General features: G+C 33.4%; 1 protein-coding gene across 1 annotated transcript in view; it reads left to right on the top strand.

The window, feature by feature from the left end:
- LOC136032786 (tetratricopeptide repeat protein 4-like) overlaps window positions 1-18,475 on the top strand; it is a 61,049-nt gene that overhangs the window by 12,179 nt on the left and 30,395 nt on the right. The window contains exons 4-6 of the mRNA XM_065713152.1: window positions 1,031-1,202; window positions 7,170-7,362; window positions 14,846-15,108. Of these exons, the coding sequence (XP_065569224.1) occupies window positions 1,031-1,202; window positions 7,170-7,362; window positions 14,846-15,108 (628 nt within the window). The remainder of the gene's footprint in view (window positions 1-1,030; window positions 1,203-7,169; window positions 7,363-14,845; window positions 15,109-18,475) is intronic.

Raw genomic sequence — 18,475 nt, 5'->3', positions numbered from 1 at the left:
TACCTCCGTCTGTAGTGAGAGCTTGATCAAGTATGTTAATGGTTGAAATGCAGATGGCAAGAGTTCTTTTACTACTTTTATGTGAAGGCAATCGAGTTCGGACGCAGAGGTACCACTTTAATTTTTGACAATCATTGAGTTGTCAAGGGAAGTTTTGATAATGACTGCTATTGGCTCAACATACGCTGGATCTACAATATTCTAGTAGAATTTTTGTGGAGAAGCTATTGTGTGTAGTTCCACAACTTCAGTTCGCTCAGCACATGTCCTGCCAAAAGTAATTTCAGAATGTAGCTTAGGTATTTGGATCGTAATACTAAAATAATTATCTTCCATAGTTTCCTTCCATCCCTATCACTTTCAACTAGTTGCTTATTAATATTTCTCTTTTGCCCTTTCTGAGAATCGATCGGAAGCATTTATTGTTAAATTCATAGATTTCTACGCCAGCTGCTCTTGATAGGCTACTATATTTAGCTCTAAGCCAGGTTTTCTTACAAATGCATTTCAGTAAGCTCTCAGTAATCCATGGATGAGGTTGAGCATTTTTTTTCTCATGTTTAGTTACCTTTTTTTTTCAAACAATGTGGTTTAAGAAGCTCCAGAAACTTTCCACCTGAGTTAGCTCCAGCTATTTTAGTGAATAAATATATTCTATTCTATATCTTCTTCATCTAGAACACTGACGTGTTCTAGAACACCATGACCATCAATTTTCTTAATAAGTCATTAATTGGCACGTCTTCTCTTATTTCCAAAAATGATCTTTCCACCTGTGATACTGTATTTGTATTAACTGTCTATTTTTCTATTCTCTGTTCTTGTTTGTGCTCCCATATCCAAGGCAATTTTTATACCATGGGCCCTGCGTGTAGGAAAAGCATTTGATGTAGGGAAGTCTAAGTCTTGATGCAGGGTATGGGTTCCCATGTCCTATTCGCAAGGCTTTGCTTATACCCAAAGCTTATTGATAGACGTGTTATTGATAAAATGATTATCTATTATTATTTTTCATTCTATTAAATTCCAGAACTGGCCACCACATACAAGGAAAATGGCAATTATAAATTTAAGCTTAAGAAGTACCGTAATGCCATTACTGAATATACTGAAGGCTTGAAGCAAAAATGCGAAGATGCAGAACTTAATGCAATATTATATGCCAATAGAGCAGCATCTCATTTTTACCTTGGCAACTACAGGTAAGTATCCAGTACTTCTCTGAATAAATGATTCATTCATTTCTAAACAAAAACTAATCTAGTTTAAAATTATCTACAAAGCAGTCCAATTAAGTCAGTGACTGTGACTCAGTTAAGTCAGTGACCAGTTAAGTTAAAAGTGTTAATGGTATTCTTAACACCGCTAAAGATGGGGGAGGCGTAAGAACTCCTGTTTACACCCTTACCTATTTGGGAAGGTAGGAGAGGGGAGGTACTAGTAGCGGAGCCTGTTGGACGACAGTTATAAAAATAAGGTAAGAAAAAAATGTGGGTATAATAAATGACATATAACAATAATATGAAGTTGTAATAAAGAATAATAAAAAAAATTCTAAAAAAACATGTTTTGTTGAGCTTGGATGATGTTTACTGACTGAAAATGTTCATATTTTTTTTACTCTTCTCTCTACCTATTTTAGTTTTTTAATAAAAAATTAAAAACTAGAACTTTTTTTTAAAACATTCCCCTCCAAGAGCGCAGATAAGTTGAAATATATTTTTGTCCTGCTTACCGATAAAATTGAATTTTCTTGGGTAAAAATAAAAGCTTGAAACTGTTACGGTTTTGAGACAAAAATTCGTCATGTAATAGTTCGCCATTTAAAAGAATCGTCATTTAATAAGTTATAGATATGTCAGGACTGCATATAAATATACCTATTTAAGTTTGCCAATACAAATTAAAAGCTAGAAGTTTTGAATAAATCGATGCAAGGGCCGCAAATGTATTTGTTGATTCGAAAAGAGAAAGTGAAAGCATTTATAAGATAATAGAGATATGGAAGACAAATTTGGAAAATATTTCCACTTTTGAATTTATGTGCCCAAGTTAATCCAGAAGCAACCGAAAATCTATTTTTTGAACACTTGGGTGGTTTGTTAATTCATTTTTCGAATTATTTTGATGATATCGACTTTACAAAATACGTATGAATACAGAATGCATTTATCGACGAAGGAGATGACGAATTTGAATTAACAAGTTTTGAGGAAGAAAACTTAATTGAACTATTTTTTTATACTCCTTTAAAACAAAAATTTCAGAATGTACTGCTGATTCATTTTAGGCTAGATATTAATACTGAATATAATATTTTGTTGAATAAAGTTACAAAAATATTCCTGTCCTTCGCAATATCTTATTTATGTACAAAATCAAAAGTATTTGTGCTCACTTTTTTCTTTGCAATTAAAAAAGCTATAAAACGTACAGTGGTCAAGTTAGGTTCTGATACATGGGGGCTCCGAAACACGGAGAACGATTTGTTAGATGTTTTCCAGAGGAATTATCTAAGGATTCTTTTGGGTATCCGTCTTACTGACCGTATTTCAAACAGTAACTTGTGCGAAAAAAATATAGTTCAATCCTGCGTTCTAGAGCTATAATGAGAGAAATATTAGATGGCTAGGACACGTTTCGTGGATGAAAGAGGATTGCCAAAGATCATCCTTTTCGGGCAACCATATTAGGGGCGAACGAAAAGAAGGTCGTCCCCAAATGCGCTGGGAGGAGGTTGGAGGAAGGATTTAAGGGAAATTCTTGGAAAGGTATAAGGGGGGGGGGCTCTGAGTAAATTGGGACAGGAGAGGAGTGTTCGTAGTTGTATTGGCCTCAGGTGGTTTTGTGCTGCAGAAAGTTGTTAGTAGTAGTAGTAGTAACAATAATAATCTAAAAACTATAGGAATGTATATACACAGTAAAAAGATTAAATGGATAAAAACTTCAAATGACAAACGTATGGATAATCTATTTATTAGTTTTTAAGCTAATGTTGTCTCTGCTATTGTATTTGTCGTCGTTTTAATAAGCAATAAGCAGTTTAAATTTCCATAGATCATTGTATATACTTAACATTTTTAAGTAATTGCTTGAAATTAAGAGGTTGATTTATTATTTATCAATTAATAAAGGTAATTGGTTAAAGCTAAAGTTGTCTAAATAAGAAGTAGATAAGAAGACTTTAAAATTAGATAAGGATAAAAAGGCTAATAAGTAAATAAGAAGGCTATATTTTGGGCCGTGCATTTATCTGGAATTGATTTCTTAAGTGTCTTATCGCATCAGTGTATTCCTTTAAGCAAGACAGCAGACAGCACTGCTTATTGCTTTAAGGTGTAGAAGCAAGACATCACTGTGTAACTAAACAGGGTTAAGAACCGGCATATCGACACTGTGCTTTGCTACTCACTGTTAAAGTACGAAAATTATAAAAGAAGCAAAAAGGAAGAGGTCGTAATCTTAAGAGTCTCTTTTCAGAAGGGGGCGTAACCAGAAAATCGGAGTTTTGGGTTGGTCTTTGATCTGGGATCTCTTATTAGCAAGCCTTTTAAAATCATTTGTCTTTCTGACCTTTGAACTTTACTTTTGCACCTTTACTTATTTCATTATTTTATTTGGGAATCTTGTATAAATAGAGAAGGTTGTTTAAAGAGCTACTAAAAGAAAAATAATAATAATCTTTGACTGTTATTCTAATAAAAAAGGGCGTGCCTCTGAGGGCAAATCACAAACAGTGGCGTCATTTGGCAGGGGGCTGGCTGGGGCTGTAACCCACCCTGATTTTATGGGGGCTCCAAATCAGTTGTCATAATTTTCATTGATTTTACTTGAAGTGTGAAAAAATTGTTTAAAAAGGTTTTCTCAGTTAAAACGAGTCCGTTTCTAATAGAGCTATACTTCACAACAATATATTGTGGGCTCTATTCTCAAAAATATTTATTTATTGTTCCTGTTTTATATATCGCGACATATTTTTATTGCCTTGGTGTTGCAGCTACGGTGATCAACTTTCATTACAATAAAGTAATTAACCCAGGATCTACAATAAAATTATACATGTCAGTTGAGTAATTCTGGAGCAGTGATCCCCTCTATATACACGTATTATATACTCTACTTTCTTTTAGTCTGTTTTTAAACTTGTTCTGAGTCGTGCGTGACTCAGGTCTTCTCTGTTTCTAGACTTGGTAAATAAACATTATTTTTTACAACGATGGATTTTTCGTATTCTTAGTAGCCTTAGACTGATTATTGTTAGTAGACGCCTGAGCGCATGGAATTTTGCCTCCTTCCTCCTTCCGAGGAGGAAGCTCCTTGTGCTTTTTCTTCTTTCCCTCCAGTTAGCACGTTAAATTTGAAATTTGCTTTAATTCAAAATGGCTATTTCATAAATTTTGTTTCTTGTATTGTCTTGAAATTTAGCTTCTTGAATTTTGAAAAAATTAAGTTGTGGATTTCAGGCCAAATTTTTTTTTTTTAGATTTAAAGAAAGATAAGAAAAAAAAATTATACAAAAGGACAATTTAAAGAATCGACAAAAGCCTTGTAGGACGGTAATTAATCTCACACGCCAAACATCATAACAAAATAAGAACTTAAAAAAGGACAAGATTTGTTAATAAGAGAGTACAGTCAAAGACCAAATATTTCGACTTAAAAAACGGAAGGCCCTATCAGCAGAAGGGAGGGGGGCTTAGTTTGAACCTACTTAGAAAAACATGAAAAATGCAAAATCAATAAGAGCTGTACAGGAACAACTTGAGAATTGAAATAAAACTCAGACATTTCAATTAATGTCAATTCAAGAAAATTTAGAAGGGGTAGGGGGGGGGCAAAGTTACTGTTCAACATCCAGAGGGGGAGTGAAAATTTGTTGTTTTTTCAATTTTTCTGTGAAAATACCAAGCCAGTGTCATGAGCGGCCATTTTTCAGGCGTGTAAGCCCATATTAAAGCAGTTGCATCGCGTGCATTTTACACTAAATGCCATGCCTTAGACTGAACCTTGTGTTGAGTGATTGAATTCAAAACTAAAGATGAATGGCATCTTCATTTTCCGTTCTTCATCAGCTTTATTGTTTTATCACGAATTGCAATTCACACTTCCAACTGTTTTTTAATGCTCAGAAAGCCACTGACATAACTGTTCTTCAGCTGGAGAAATCATCTACTACGAGCTGGGCATACTGGTATAGATCGGTGAACAAAGTACTGAATAAATACGACTGTGTTTTAGCCGTTCTATCAATCACCAAATCTTCTAGTGACGGGCAGCTTCAGACATTCAAATTTATGTTTATCCTCCCTCTAGCGAAAAAAAAAATTTGCCACGAAATCTGTTTGAGCAGCTACTTTGGGAAAAAGCAATCTTGCTGAAGTGGAACAATCAACTCAGACATTCATCTTTTGCTATCAATCACCAAATCTTCTAGTGACGGGCAGCTTCAGACATTCAAATTTATATTTATCCCCCCTCTAGCGAAAAAAAAAATTGCCACGAAATCTGTTTGAGCAGCTACTTTGGGAAAAAGCAATCTTGCTGAAGTGGAACAATCAACTCAGACATTCATCTTTTGCTATCAATCACCAAATCTTCTAGTGACGGGCAGCTTCAGACATTCAAATTTATATTTATCCCCCCTCTAGCGAAAAAAAAAATTGCCACGAAATCTGTTTGAGCAGCTACTTTGGGAAAAAGCAATCTTGCTGAAGTGGAACAATCAACTCAGACATTCATCTTTTGCTATCAATCACCAAATCTTCTAGTGACGGGCAGCTTCAGACATTCAAATTTATATTTATCCTCCCTCTAGCGAAAAAAAAATTTTTGCCACGAAATCTGTTTGAGCAGCTACTTTGGGAAAAAGCAATCTTGCTGAAGTGGAACAATCAACTCAGACATTCATCTTTTGCTATCAATCACCAAATCTTCTAGTGACGGGCAGCTTCAGACATTCAAATTTATATTTATCCCCCCTCTAGCGAAAAAAAAAAATTGCCACGAAATCTGTTTGAGCAGCTACTTTGGGAAAAAGTAATCTTGCTGAAGTGGAACAATCAACTCAGACATTCATCTTTTGCTATCAATCACCAAATCTTCTAGTGACGGGCAGCTTCAGACATTCAAATTTATATTTATCCTCCCTCTAGCGAAAAAAAAATTTTTGCCACGAAATCTGTTTGAGCAGCTACTTTGGGAAAAGCAATCTTGCTGAAGTGGAACAATCAACTACAAACGCTTCCACAAGTGATTATTCTCTTGTGACAGATTGTGCTCTAAGTTTGAAAGCTGCTTCATGAAAGCTCTTCCACTGTTGGAGTCAGTCTCTGTGTTAGATGTTGATTCGCCGCGTTTTCTCAATCCTAGCCGACTAGCTAGTGTAGCAATGCATTACAAAGAAGCTTACATTGCCGCAACCCTGTTTGCTTCGCAAATCGGTTTTGTGAGAAGATATATGGACTCTTTAGCCTTTAGGCCAAAAGATTTCTAAGAGCTTCGCGATTGTCTGAAGGCAATGTCAATAGCATATTCCGAAATTTTGAAAATTATGAAAATCTTCATTATTCTGTCTACTACAGCGGCTAGTAATGAGAGATTCTTTTCTACAATAAGCCTGATTAAAACCTATTTAAGATCAAAAACAGGCAGCAAGAAAAATGAGACCTTGTCATTTCCCAGTGTTACAGTAAAACTGTAAATTACTTTCCAGCTTAAGTTCTCTCTATTCATTCAACACTTTAAATTGCTTCTTATTATTATAAGTCATGCCTGTGCTAACCATTATAAAGAAATATTGCTCTTAAACAACTGTGAGCCGACCACTTTAGGAGGCCCAGAGAGGTTGCTTAGTACCCCGCCCCTAGCTCAGAATGAAATGGTCGCCGCTTGTCACAAATTATTCTTTGTTTTGGATCATCTTTGAATGATTGTCGGACAGCTGTAAAACTAAAATAGGATTACAAAAAAAAATCTTCCAAGCAGCTTGGTGTTGACAAAAGCTAGATCATTTGATCATTCTGGAATTAGCTCAGCTATTCCAACAATCAAAACAAATAAAATAACTTGAATGTTGCCATGCGATTTTCGCGGGGAAGGGGACAAAGTCTAGGCTAGTCAGAGCAGAGCCTTGGTTTAGAGTAACCTAAAAGTTGTGTCCTTTGTTTTAGATCATCTTTGAGTGATTGTCAAGAAGCTGTAAAGCTAAAAAAAGATTACAAAAAAGCTATTTTGCGAGCTGCTCAGTGTTGTCAAAAGCTGTCACGTTTTGAAGAAGGAAACGAATGGTGTGACCGTGGGCTAACTCTGGATAGAACAGACGAGCAGTTAATTCAAATTAGAGCGCAATTAGCCAAAGAAAAGGTTGGTATAAACAACAACGAACCGCAAAATATAAGTGTCTCTTAGAAAAAACGCTTGAAATATTTTCAGAAAGAACCATCTTCTTTGATGAAAAGAATTTTAAATAAATTAACTAAATTAAAGTTTATCTAATTACCTAAGTATAATTGAAATCGTTTTGTTCCAGCTGTGCCTAATCAAGATTTCATCATCTTTCTTTTAATTTTCAAATTAATTTTGTTGCAATAGAAATCGATTAGTAATTTACATAGTTTTTAATTTGAATTAAATTATTAATTGAATTAATTTCAATCAAAATTGTTATATCACAGCTGTGCAAAATCGAGGTTTCATCTTCTTCTTTTAAGCTTCGTATTACTTCGTGTTCCAAAAATCAATTGTAATTTAACAAATTTTTCAATATTGGTTCCGTGTGGTTCCGTAAAAGTTCTAAATAGGTTAAAAAGTTCCAACGTTGATTTTTTAATTTTCCATACTTAGTAAAAACACGTGTCTCAATTTTAATATGATTGAATTTTCCGCAAGAATAATGTTGATGCGTCAATCAACATTGTTCTCATGTTCATGTTATCAGAGCATGGTGTCATGCCCTATTGGTACCATGTTAAGAAAGAAAGGGGGAGGATAAACTGTATTAGAAATTATTGGACCAAGAGTTAGAAGCAACGATTTCCTCTATTTGATCTCTCGCACTAACTTTGATGGTCCTTTTCAAATATATTCAATCCTCTCCATCAGAGGAGTTATCGACAATTTGACGACAACGACAATTGAAGAAAGGTTTGAGTGGTAAATGAAATGTTTGCAAATAAATCAATTCTTCGAAATATTTTCTTAATATCCTCGCTGTTTTTTTAAACGCTCTTCACTTCATGGCCTTCTTGGTTCACAAATGTATATACTATTTTGAAGAAGATGATTATAACATAGCATTTATTAGAGATAGGAAATTTTTTTATTTAATTTATAGCCGTTTTTTAAATAATACGGGGAAATCCGGCTCCCCCTCTATGGGAAGTTCCTTTCCCCATGAACATTTTTTTCATGGAAAGATCCTCCCACGTAACCCTCCCCCTCCACCAGAAAAATCCTCCCTGAAAAAGTCTATATACTTCCCAATAACCAATACTATATAATGCAATGGGCAAAGTTCATAACTTGCAGCCCTTTACCCGGATACTGTGGGGCGCTAAGTCATCCTCAAAGACATAGTTATTAGACTTTTTGACTATACTGCAAAAAATGGCTATCTAAAAATTTTGATCGGGTGACTTTGGGGAAAACACGAGCGTAGGAGGGGGCTAGCTGTCCTTCAATGTTTTTGGTCACTTAAAAGGGCACTAGAACTTTTGATTTCCTATCAAATGAGTCCTCTTCCGAGCTTCTGTGATCACTGGTTCGATATGATCACCCCTGAAAAAAACAACAAAAACAATCAAACAAAAAACACGCATCTGTGATCTTTATTCTGGCAAAAAATGCAAAATTCCACAAGATCACTTGAGGTTTTGGGGATGTTTCCCCCCTTTTTTCAAAAAATTTGAAAATTTTCTCAGGCTTGCAACTTTTGATGGGTGCCATTAAATTTGGTGAATCTTACATATTTGGTATAAGCATCAAAACTCGATTCTTTTGATATATCTATTGTTATCAAGACTCTGTCTCCTAGAATTTCGGTTACTATTGAGCCACATCGCTCCTTATTTAAAGTTCGTTACCACGAAATGTTTGATCTAAGAATATAAATTTGCTTTTACCTGATATGATTCCTTGAAATCATTTTGCGAGCCTAAGCGTCGGCTGACGGTCTCAAAGACAAAGGATCCATTAGTTAATTTTTCAAGGGGACTAGGTATCATCAAAAGCTGCCGAGAATGTATGATTTGATTGGGAAGTTTGACTGAAAAGACCGTGAAACTTACTTCTCTTTTGTAGACGATCTTTCCAATCAAAGTGAGTAGCACCACAGAGAATTCTTTTAGCGACCCATTTGCTCAAATTATAATTCTTTTGATCTGATTTTTAGCCTTTTTTTTCAACAGATATGCCAGAACATTTTAGGGACTGCCCTTTCCTGAACTTTAAACAAAAAGAAACAAAATTTACACTTTATAATGTAAGTTCATTACAACTAAATATATCTTTGTCTGGCACAAAACGGGGGTAGTTAAATAGTTTTTTCAATGATTACCGGGAAAGTAGATGTCGGCTTTTAGTTTTGTATTGTTGATTCGAGTGTCTTATCCATGCTCTACAAGCTAAGACAAGATCGCCCACCCAGTTCTATGTAGTTCGGCCACACAAACTAAAAACTTTATGATGGAGATGATAATTTTTGAAGATATTGTATGACCTTAATGTCAAATTTGTCCGTAATACCAATTTTTAGTTGAAACTGACGGTGATCTTTAAGAGGAGAAGGACATTTTGTTTTGTAATCGGATATATAAGGGTTGAAAGGTCCTAAATATAAAAGTATAAAGTATAGAAATTGTGTAAATAAAAAGTATAACATACAAAGAGTATAATAGTACATGAGAAATATGTAATAAATAAATTATAATATAAAATATAAAAGGTATGCAAAATACAAAAATATATAAAATATAAAACAAATATGTAATATAAAGATGGAAAAACGTACTAAAGGAAATGTTTATATTCAGCCAAGTTTCAACAAAGCATCTACTATAATATTGCCAAGAATTACCAGAGTAATAATAAATGCATAGATTTGTTTGCCTATAAAGGTTTGTATCCAACCAAGCTTTAACAAAGCCTCTACCATAATATTGCCAAGAATTACCAGATTAACTATAAATGCCTAGACATCACATTACCGATCTATTGGTGCTGTCGTGATCTGACCCAGGGAGTAATTGTTAAATCTTTTGAAACCTTACTCTATAGTGAAAAATGAAAACTGGCTCTTTGACTCTTTTTGCTCATCATTTTTCAGACGACTCTTATTATCCACAAAATTGACAAAAGAGACACAAACAACAAAGAGACAAAAAGAGACACAAAATTGGCAAAATTGACTCTGCAATGAGAACACTGTGCAAGATATAGAGACAAGCTTGTTTTTTATTTGAGAACACTGTGCAAGATATAGAGACAAACTTGTTTTTTATTTGAGAACACTGTGCAAGATATAGAGATAAACTTGTTTTTTATTTGAGAACACTGTGCAAGATATAGAGACAAACTTGTTTTTTATTTGAAAACACTGTGCAAGATATAGAGACAAACTTGTTTTTTATTTGAAAACACTGTGCAAGATATAGAGACAAACTTGTTTTTTATTTGAAAACACTGTGCAAGATATAGAGACAAACTTGTTTTTTATTTGAAAACACTGTGCAAGATATAGAGACAAACTTGTTTTTTATTTGAAAACACTGTGCAAGATATAGAGACAAACTTGTTTTTTATTTGAAAACACTGTGCAAGATATAGAGACAAACTTGTTTTTTATTTGAAAACACTGTGCAAGATATAGAGACAAACTTGTTTTTTATTTGAAAACACTGTGCAAGATATAGAGACAAACTTGTTTTTTATTTGAAAACACTGTGCAAGATATAGAGACAAACTTGTTTTTTATTTGAAAACACTGTGCAAGATATAGAGACAAACTTGTTTTTTATTTGAAAACACTGTGCAAGATATAGAGACAAACTTGTTTTTTATTTGAAAACACTGTGCAAGATATAGAGACAAACTTGTTTTTTATTTGAAAACACTGTGCAAGATATAGAGACAAACTTGTTTTTTATTTGAAAACACTGTGCAAGATATAGAGACAAACTTGTTTTTTATTTGAAAACACTGTGCAAGATATAGAGACAAACTTGTTTTTTATTTGAAAACACTGTGCAAGATATAGAGACAAACTTGTTTTTTATTTGAAAACACTGTGCAAGATATAGAGACAAACTTGTTTTTTATTTGAAAACACTGTGCAAGATATAGAGACAAACTTGTTTTTTATTTGAAAACACTGTGCAAGATATAGAGACAAACTTGTTTTTTATTTGAAAACACTGTGCAAGATATAGAGACAAACTTGTTTTTTATTTGAAAACACTGTGCAAGATATAGAGACAAACTTGTTTTTTATTTGAAAACACTGTGCAAGATATAGAGACAAACTTGTTTTTTATTTGAAAACACTGTGCAAGATATAGAGACAAACTTGTTTTTTATTTGAAAACACTGTGCAAGATATAGAGACAAACTTGTTTTTTATTTGAAAACACTGTGCAAGATATAGAGACAAACTTGTTTTTTATTTGAAAACACTGTGCAAGATATAGAGACAAACTTGTTTTTTATTTGAAAACACTGTGCAAGATATAGAGACAAACTTGTTTTTTATTTGAAAACACTGTGCAAGATATAGAGACAAACTTGTTTTTTATTTGAAAGCACTGTGCAAGATATAGAGACAAACTTGTTTTTTATTTGAAAACACTGTGCAAGATATAGAGACAAACTTGTTTTTTATTTGAAAACACTGTGCAAGATATAGAGACAAACTTGTTTTTTATTTGAAAACACTGTGCAAGATATAGAGACAAACTTGTTTTTTATTTGAAAACACTGTGCAAGATATAGAGACAAACTTGTTTTTTATTTGAAAACACTGTGCAAGATATAGAGACAAACTTGTTTTTTATTTGAAAACACTGTGCAAGATATAGAGACAAACTTGTTTTTTATTTGAAAACACTGTGCAAGATATAGAGACAAACTTGTTTTTTATTTGAAAACACTGTGCAAGATATAGAGACAAACTTGTTTTTTATTTGAAAACACTGTGCAAGATATAGAGACAAACTTGTTTTTTATTTGAAAACACTGTGCAAGATATAGAGACAAACTTGTTTTTTATTTGAAAACACTGTGCAAGATATAGAGACAAACTTGTTTTTTATTTGAAAACACTGTGCAAGATATAGAGACAAACTTGTTTTTTATTTGAAAACACTGTGCAAGATATAGAGACAAACTTGTTTTTTATTTGAAAACACTGTGCAAGATATAGAGACAAACTTGTTTTTTATTTGAAAACACTGTGCAAGATATAGAGACAAACTTGTTTTTTATTTGAGAACACTGTGCAAGATATAGAGACAAGCTTGTTTTTTATTTGTGCGTAGGCTCTCGTAGCTTGGTGAGTGAGTTGCCAGTCTAGTTAGATGGTGGTGATCAGTTTTGCTTAAACGGACGGAAAGTTTCTTTATGGTAGATTTTCTGCCATTAAATTTGCTTTTTATGCAGATTTGCTTCCATAAAATTTGCTCTATATGCATATTTGATGCCATAAAATTTGCTTTTTATGCAGATTTACCTCCATAAAATTTGCCATACATACTGATTTACTTCCATTTGCTGTATATGCAGATTTGTCGCCATAAAATTTACTGTGTATGCAGATTTGCTGCCATAAAATTTGCTTCATGTACAGAATTGCTGTACATGCAGATTTTGCTTCCATAAAACTTTGCTACATGCAGATTTGCCTCCATAAAATTTGCCGTACATACTGATTTACTTCATTTGCTGTATATGCAGATTTGTCTCCATAAAATTTACTGTGTATGTAGATTTACTACTACTACTACTACTAATAACTCACTGCAGCACCAAGCCGCCTGAGGCCAACACAGCTACGCACGCTCCTCCTCCAACCTAATCTATTTAAAGCCTCCCTCTTTACACCCTCCCAGGAAGTTCCCATTTCCTTTAAATCCTTATTTATGACATCCTCCCAACCCAGACAAGGACGACCTGCTTTCCGTGTAGCCCCAGACGGTTGGCCAAAAAGGACAATCTTCGGTAATCTGTCATCCTTCATCCGTAGAACGTGGCCTAGCCATCTCAACCTTTCTTTCATTATAGCCCCAGAAAGCGGGATTGAACCACACTTTTCGTACAACCTACTGTTTGAAATACGGTCAGTCAGCCGGGTACCCAGAACAATCCGTAGGCAATTTCTCTGGAAAACATCTAGTAAATTTTCATCTGCTTTTCGGAGTGTCCATGCTTCAGAGCCATATTTGACCACTGTCATCACTGTAGCTTCCAATATTCTAATCTTGGTTTGTAGGCTTATCTTTCTATTCTTCCAAACTTTTTTTAACTGTGAAAAAACACCCTGAGCTTTAGCTATTCTACTTTTAACATCTTCACTGCTCCCACCATCTTTACTAATAATACTACCAAGGTAACTGAAGCTCCCAACCTGATCAATCTTTTCGTTACCTAAGGTCACCTGTTCATCTTCACTTATTCCTAACCTTAGTGACTTAGTCTTCTTAACAATAATTTTCAAGCCTATTTTAGCACCCTGAACTCGTAAAACCTCTAAAAATTCATTCATTTTGCTCACACTTTCATCTAATATGCTTAAATCATCAGCATAATCTAAGTCCAGGAGCGTTCTGCAGATTTGCTGCCATAAAATTTGCTTAATGTACAGAATTGCTGTACATGTAGATTTTGCTTCTATAAAACTTCGCTACATGCAGATTTGCCTCCATAAAATTTGCCGTACATACTGATTTACTTCCATTTGCTGTATATGCAGATTTGTCTCCATAAAATTTACTGTGTATGCAGATTTGCTGCCATAAAATTTGCTTCATGTACAGAATTGCTGTACACTCATTTTTTTTTTTTTCAAATAAGTTGCCGGTCATCGGTCACCCTCGCTTGCACACTGTTTTTGTTTTGTTTTTCGGATTGATATTTGCCGAGTGTCCGTTGTTTTGTGGGTGGGTTCCCGTCTAGTGGTGAGTCGTGGATTTATTTATATTTATTTTATGCATTTGTTTTTGTTTCTTTTTTCTGTCAAATAGGTGTGCTATATTGTTATACCGGGTCTTTGTCAATCGACCTTGTGTCTCCGGCTTGACCCTTTTTTTTTTATATTGTGTGTGTTGTACAGAAGTTTAAATAAAATCTTGAATCTTGTAGATTTTGCTTCCATAAAACTTCGCTACATGCAGATTTGCCGTACATTCTGATTTACTTCCATATGCTGTATATACAGATTTGTCTCCATAAAATTTACTGAGTATGCAGATTTGCTGCCATAAAATTTGCTTCATGTACAGAATTGCTGTACATGTAGATTTTGCTTCCATAAAACTTTGCTACATGCAGATTTGTCTCCATAAAATTTGCCGTACATACTGATTTACTTCCATTTGCTGTATATGCAGATTTGTCTCCATAAAATTTACTGTGTATCCAGATTTGCTGCCATAAAATTTGCTTAATATACATAATTGCTGTACATGCAGATTTTGCTTCCATATAACTTGCCCTACATTCAGATTTGCTACGTTAAAATTTGCTGTATACGCTTAATTACTGCCATAGATTTGTTGCCATAAAGCTTGCTGTATATGCAGATTTACTGTATATCTGCTCTGATTATTGGATATAAAAAAAATTCGATTCTTTATTTTAGTCTATCAAAGACCGGGATAGAAGGAAAGCTGATATCGCAGAAAGGAAACTACAAGCATCGCACAAGACAATTTTGGCTGCAATAAAAAATCGTGGGATACAAGTTCATGGTGATTTAAGTATGGAGAGTCTTGAGCCGTGTCATCCAGCTGCTATCAACAAAGGTGTACACTTGGAAGGAGAGACTCTAGTTTGGCCCGTTTTATTTATGTATCCAGAATATGGGGAAACTGACTTTATTGCAGAGTTTCATGAAAATACCACGTAAGTTTCTCTCTTCTGTATGATCCTTGAATAAAGAAATACACTGGGAATTAGAGAAAAATGGGCTTTATACCAATCCCTAATATGTGTGCAAAAATGATATTGGGTTTTATTTTATCTGTAAAACACTTGAAGATTTGAGAGTCGGCATTTTTGGGTATATGGCTTTCACCTGGCTTGTCAAGTAGGAATGCCAAGTAATACAGTAAGCTCCATCTTATGAGTTCACTATTACTCATAAGCCAAGGTTGATCATATGAGGTTTCTGATATGTGACTACTGAGTTTATTCATGAGGTTTGTTCATATGAGGTTTCTGATATGTGACTACTGAGTTTATTCATGAGGTTTGTTCATATGAGGTTTCTGATATGTGACTACTGAGTTTATTCGTGAGTTGTATATGGCTATGGTTATTTTGAGGTACTATGTAGGTTGATTTTTCGGGCATAATTCTCAGATTCATTTTCAAGCGAGATTGAATTGATTTTCAGGATAGAGTTTAAGGTGAGCGACCGAATTTTAAAGAGCCCAGACAGTCAGTTTTATTTAATAATTAATCGATAAAAAGGTTTGCAAGCGGAATCCGTTTGATTAATCCACATACCTTATGTGGGAGTGTCACTATAGAAAAAATAATGAAAAATGAAATTTGCTCAGAAAATATACTGGAAATATAATAAAGAGAGAGAAGAAAATACAGTGGGAATTTTTGGTCTAACGTTTAGATACGTGAATGAAAATATGAACTATTCGACGCATGAGATACTGAGGGATTTAAAATATAGTAGCTATGGGTATTTTTTTTTACATATAATCTGCTCATTTATTTCTGTAACATTATCACAAGCTCTAAAAGAACCAAATTCCACGTACTATGTTAAGCAAAAAAAGAAGAATCTTAAAAACTGATTGAATACGAAATTTGTCAACACGAAATAACCATTATGAAACTTCAAAGAAATTCATAAAAATATTGTATGCAAAAATAAGCTTAAAATTAACTTAATAAAATAACTTTATTTTATTAATCTAAATAATAAAATAAATGATAAAAAAATGGACTTAGAGAAGATTCGCCTGTTTAAATTTGTTATTATATAGGAGAAAATGTTCTTCTACATGTTTCTATTGAAGATTTTATTAGAATGGAAAAGGTTTTTTTTTTGTTGAATCAGAACGAAGATGGTGAAATCTAAGAGAGGAAAAAGTTACTAAGGAAAAGCGAGTTTCTCTGGGTTTAAAGAGAGCCTTATTGACGAAACATAGCAATTTTTTATCCTTTCTGCAATAGTAACCAGATTGGCTTTGCGAAGAAGGGAGGTGTAATGGACTTCACCTTACTAAAGTTATTTCTTAGACATTCGTTTTGGACTATCTCTACTATGTCCGACGATTCCTTGGAGATAAAGAAACCCACTTAAAAACAATAGGGAAATTTTCTCAAGACAGTGTAAATCAATTCAGTGAATATTTTGTCCTATGTCCAAGGGCCATTTTCAGCACAACAACAAACACACACACATATATATATATATATATATATATATATATATATATATATATATATATATATATATATATATATATATATATATATATATATATATATATATATATATATATATGTATATATAAAAAACTTGCATTAAAATACAAACTTTAAAATTAAAAATGCTTTTAAAAACTTTTAAAAGAGCACTAGCATCATTACTTCAATGAAGTTCATCCAGGACTGATAAATAAGGTGATAAGAGATGATAAGATTCGTCCAAACGGAGTGAAATAATTAAATACAAGCTTTCCAAGCTAATCTTGCTTTTTTAGCAGCCAGTCTTAAAGGCATTTTTGTAACAGATTCTCTACTATTGTCTACTGGTTTAGTAAAATATTTTGTTAGATCATTTATACCGTTTACCTAAAGCAGAATCAAAGGAGTTATTAGAATTATTAGAAATTAATGCTTTGCCTATGTCTTCTTTATGCTTGTGCAGGCGTTTTTCTAGATTATGACGAGTTCTGCCGACATAGTAAATGCCACAGTCATATGGTTTTGATGAACTCCTCTTTTGCGAGTAACTGGGGTTTTATCTTTACCAGAGTTTAATAAATTTTTTGATCTTAATATTATTAGTGAATGCTATATACTGATAATTTTTTGTGCAAACATTTTTTAATTTTGTTGTGATTTTTGGGATGTACGGAAGATAGATTATATTTTAAGGCTTATCAGGAGCCTCACATTGTGAAACGTCTTTGATTTTACGGGAATGTCTTTTTAGTCTGTGGCTAATTGTATTATTGACAAAAAGAATGAGATATCTGTTACCAAAAAGAATATCTCCGATAAAATTTATTTTTGCTTTAATGTACGAATCGGAGCAAATGTTCAGGGCACGATCAAGCAGAGAAGCTACATCTGCTCTTTTAACTTGTGGGGGGGCGGATTTGATTTTAAGTGAAGATATCTGTTGTTTTGTGTTTGTTTTCTATAGATATTAAAATCCTGCTTATCAGTACTACGAATAATTAACATATCTAGAAATGGTAATTTATTTTCAATTTCAATTTCTAGGGTAAACTGCAAATTTCTATCATAAGCATTAAGATTATCTAAAAGTTCAGTTTCCCCTTAGTTCCAAAGAGAAATTACATCATCCATGTAGCCACCACAATAGAAATATTTTAAAGAATATGAATTTAAATCGCAATTTTGAAGATTCTCAGCATAAATATTTGCCAATAGCCCGGATAAAGGTGCTCCCATTGGTAGCCCTTTTATTTGCTGATAAAATGAATCACGGAACTGAAAATACAATGAAAACCTCTTAAAATTTTAACTAGGTTCATTAAAATTTCGAAGTTAATTCCTGCCACTGAATCTATGATTAAATGTTAATTTTCTTCTATTTTGTTTTTTAATATTTGCTCGGAAATAGCCACATCTATATTCGTATACATGAAAACAACATCAAAACTACTAACTATTGTGTTTTCTGATAAACACAATAGTTGCCGGTCATCGGTCACCCTCCTTGCACACTGTTTTCATTTTGTTTTCCCGATTGATATCTGCCGAGTTTCAGTTTTTTTGTGGGTGGGTTCCTTTTTAGTGGTGAGTCGCAGATTTATTTATATTTATTTTATGCATTTGTTTTTGTTTCTTTTTTTTGTCAAATAGGTGTGCTATATTGTTATACCGGGTCTTTGTCAATCGACCTTGTGTCTCCGGCTTGACCCTTTTTTTTATATTGTGTGTGTTGTACAGAAGTTTAAATAAAATCTTTAAATAAAATCTTGAATCTTGTAGATTTTGCTTCCATAAAACTTCGCTACATGCAGATTTGCCTCCATAAAATTTGCCGTAC

This window comes from Artemia franciscana, chromosome 11, assembly GCF_032884065.1.
Source record: "Artemia franciscana chromosome 11, ASM3288406v1, whole genome shotgun sequence".
Taxonomy (NCBI): domain Eukaryota; kingdom Metazoa; phylum Arthropoda; class Branchiopoda; order Anostraca; family Artemiidae; genus Artemia; species Artemia franciscana.
This window is presented reverse-complemented; position numbering and strand designations above follow the sequence as displayed.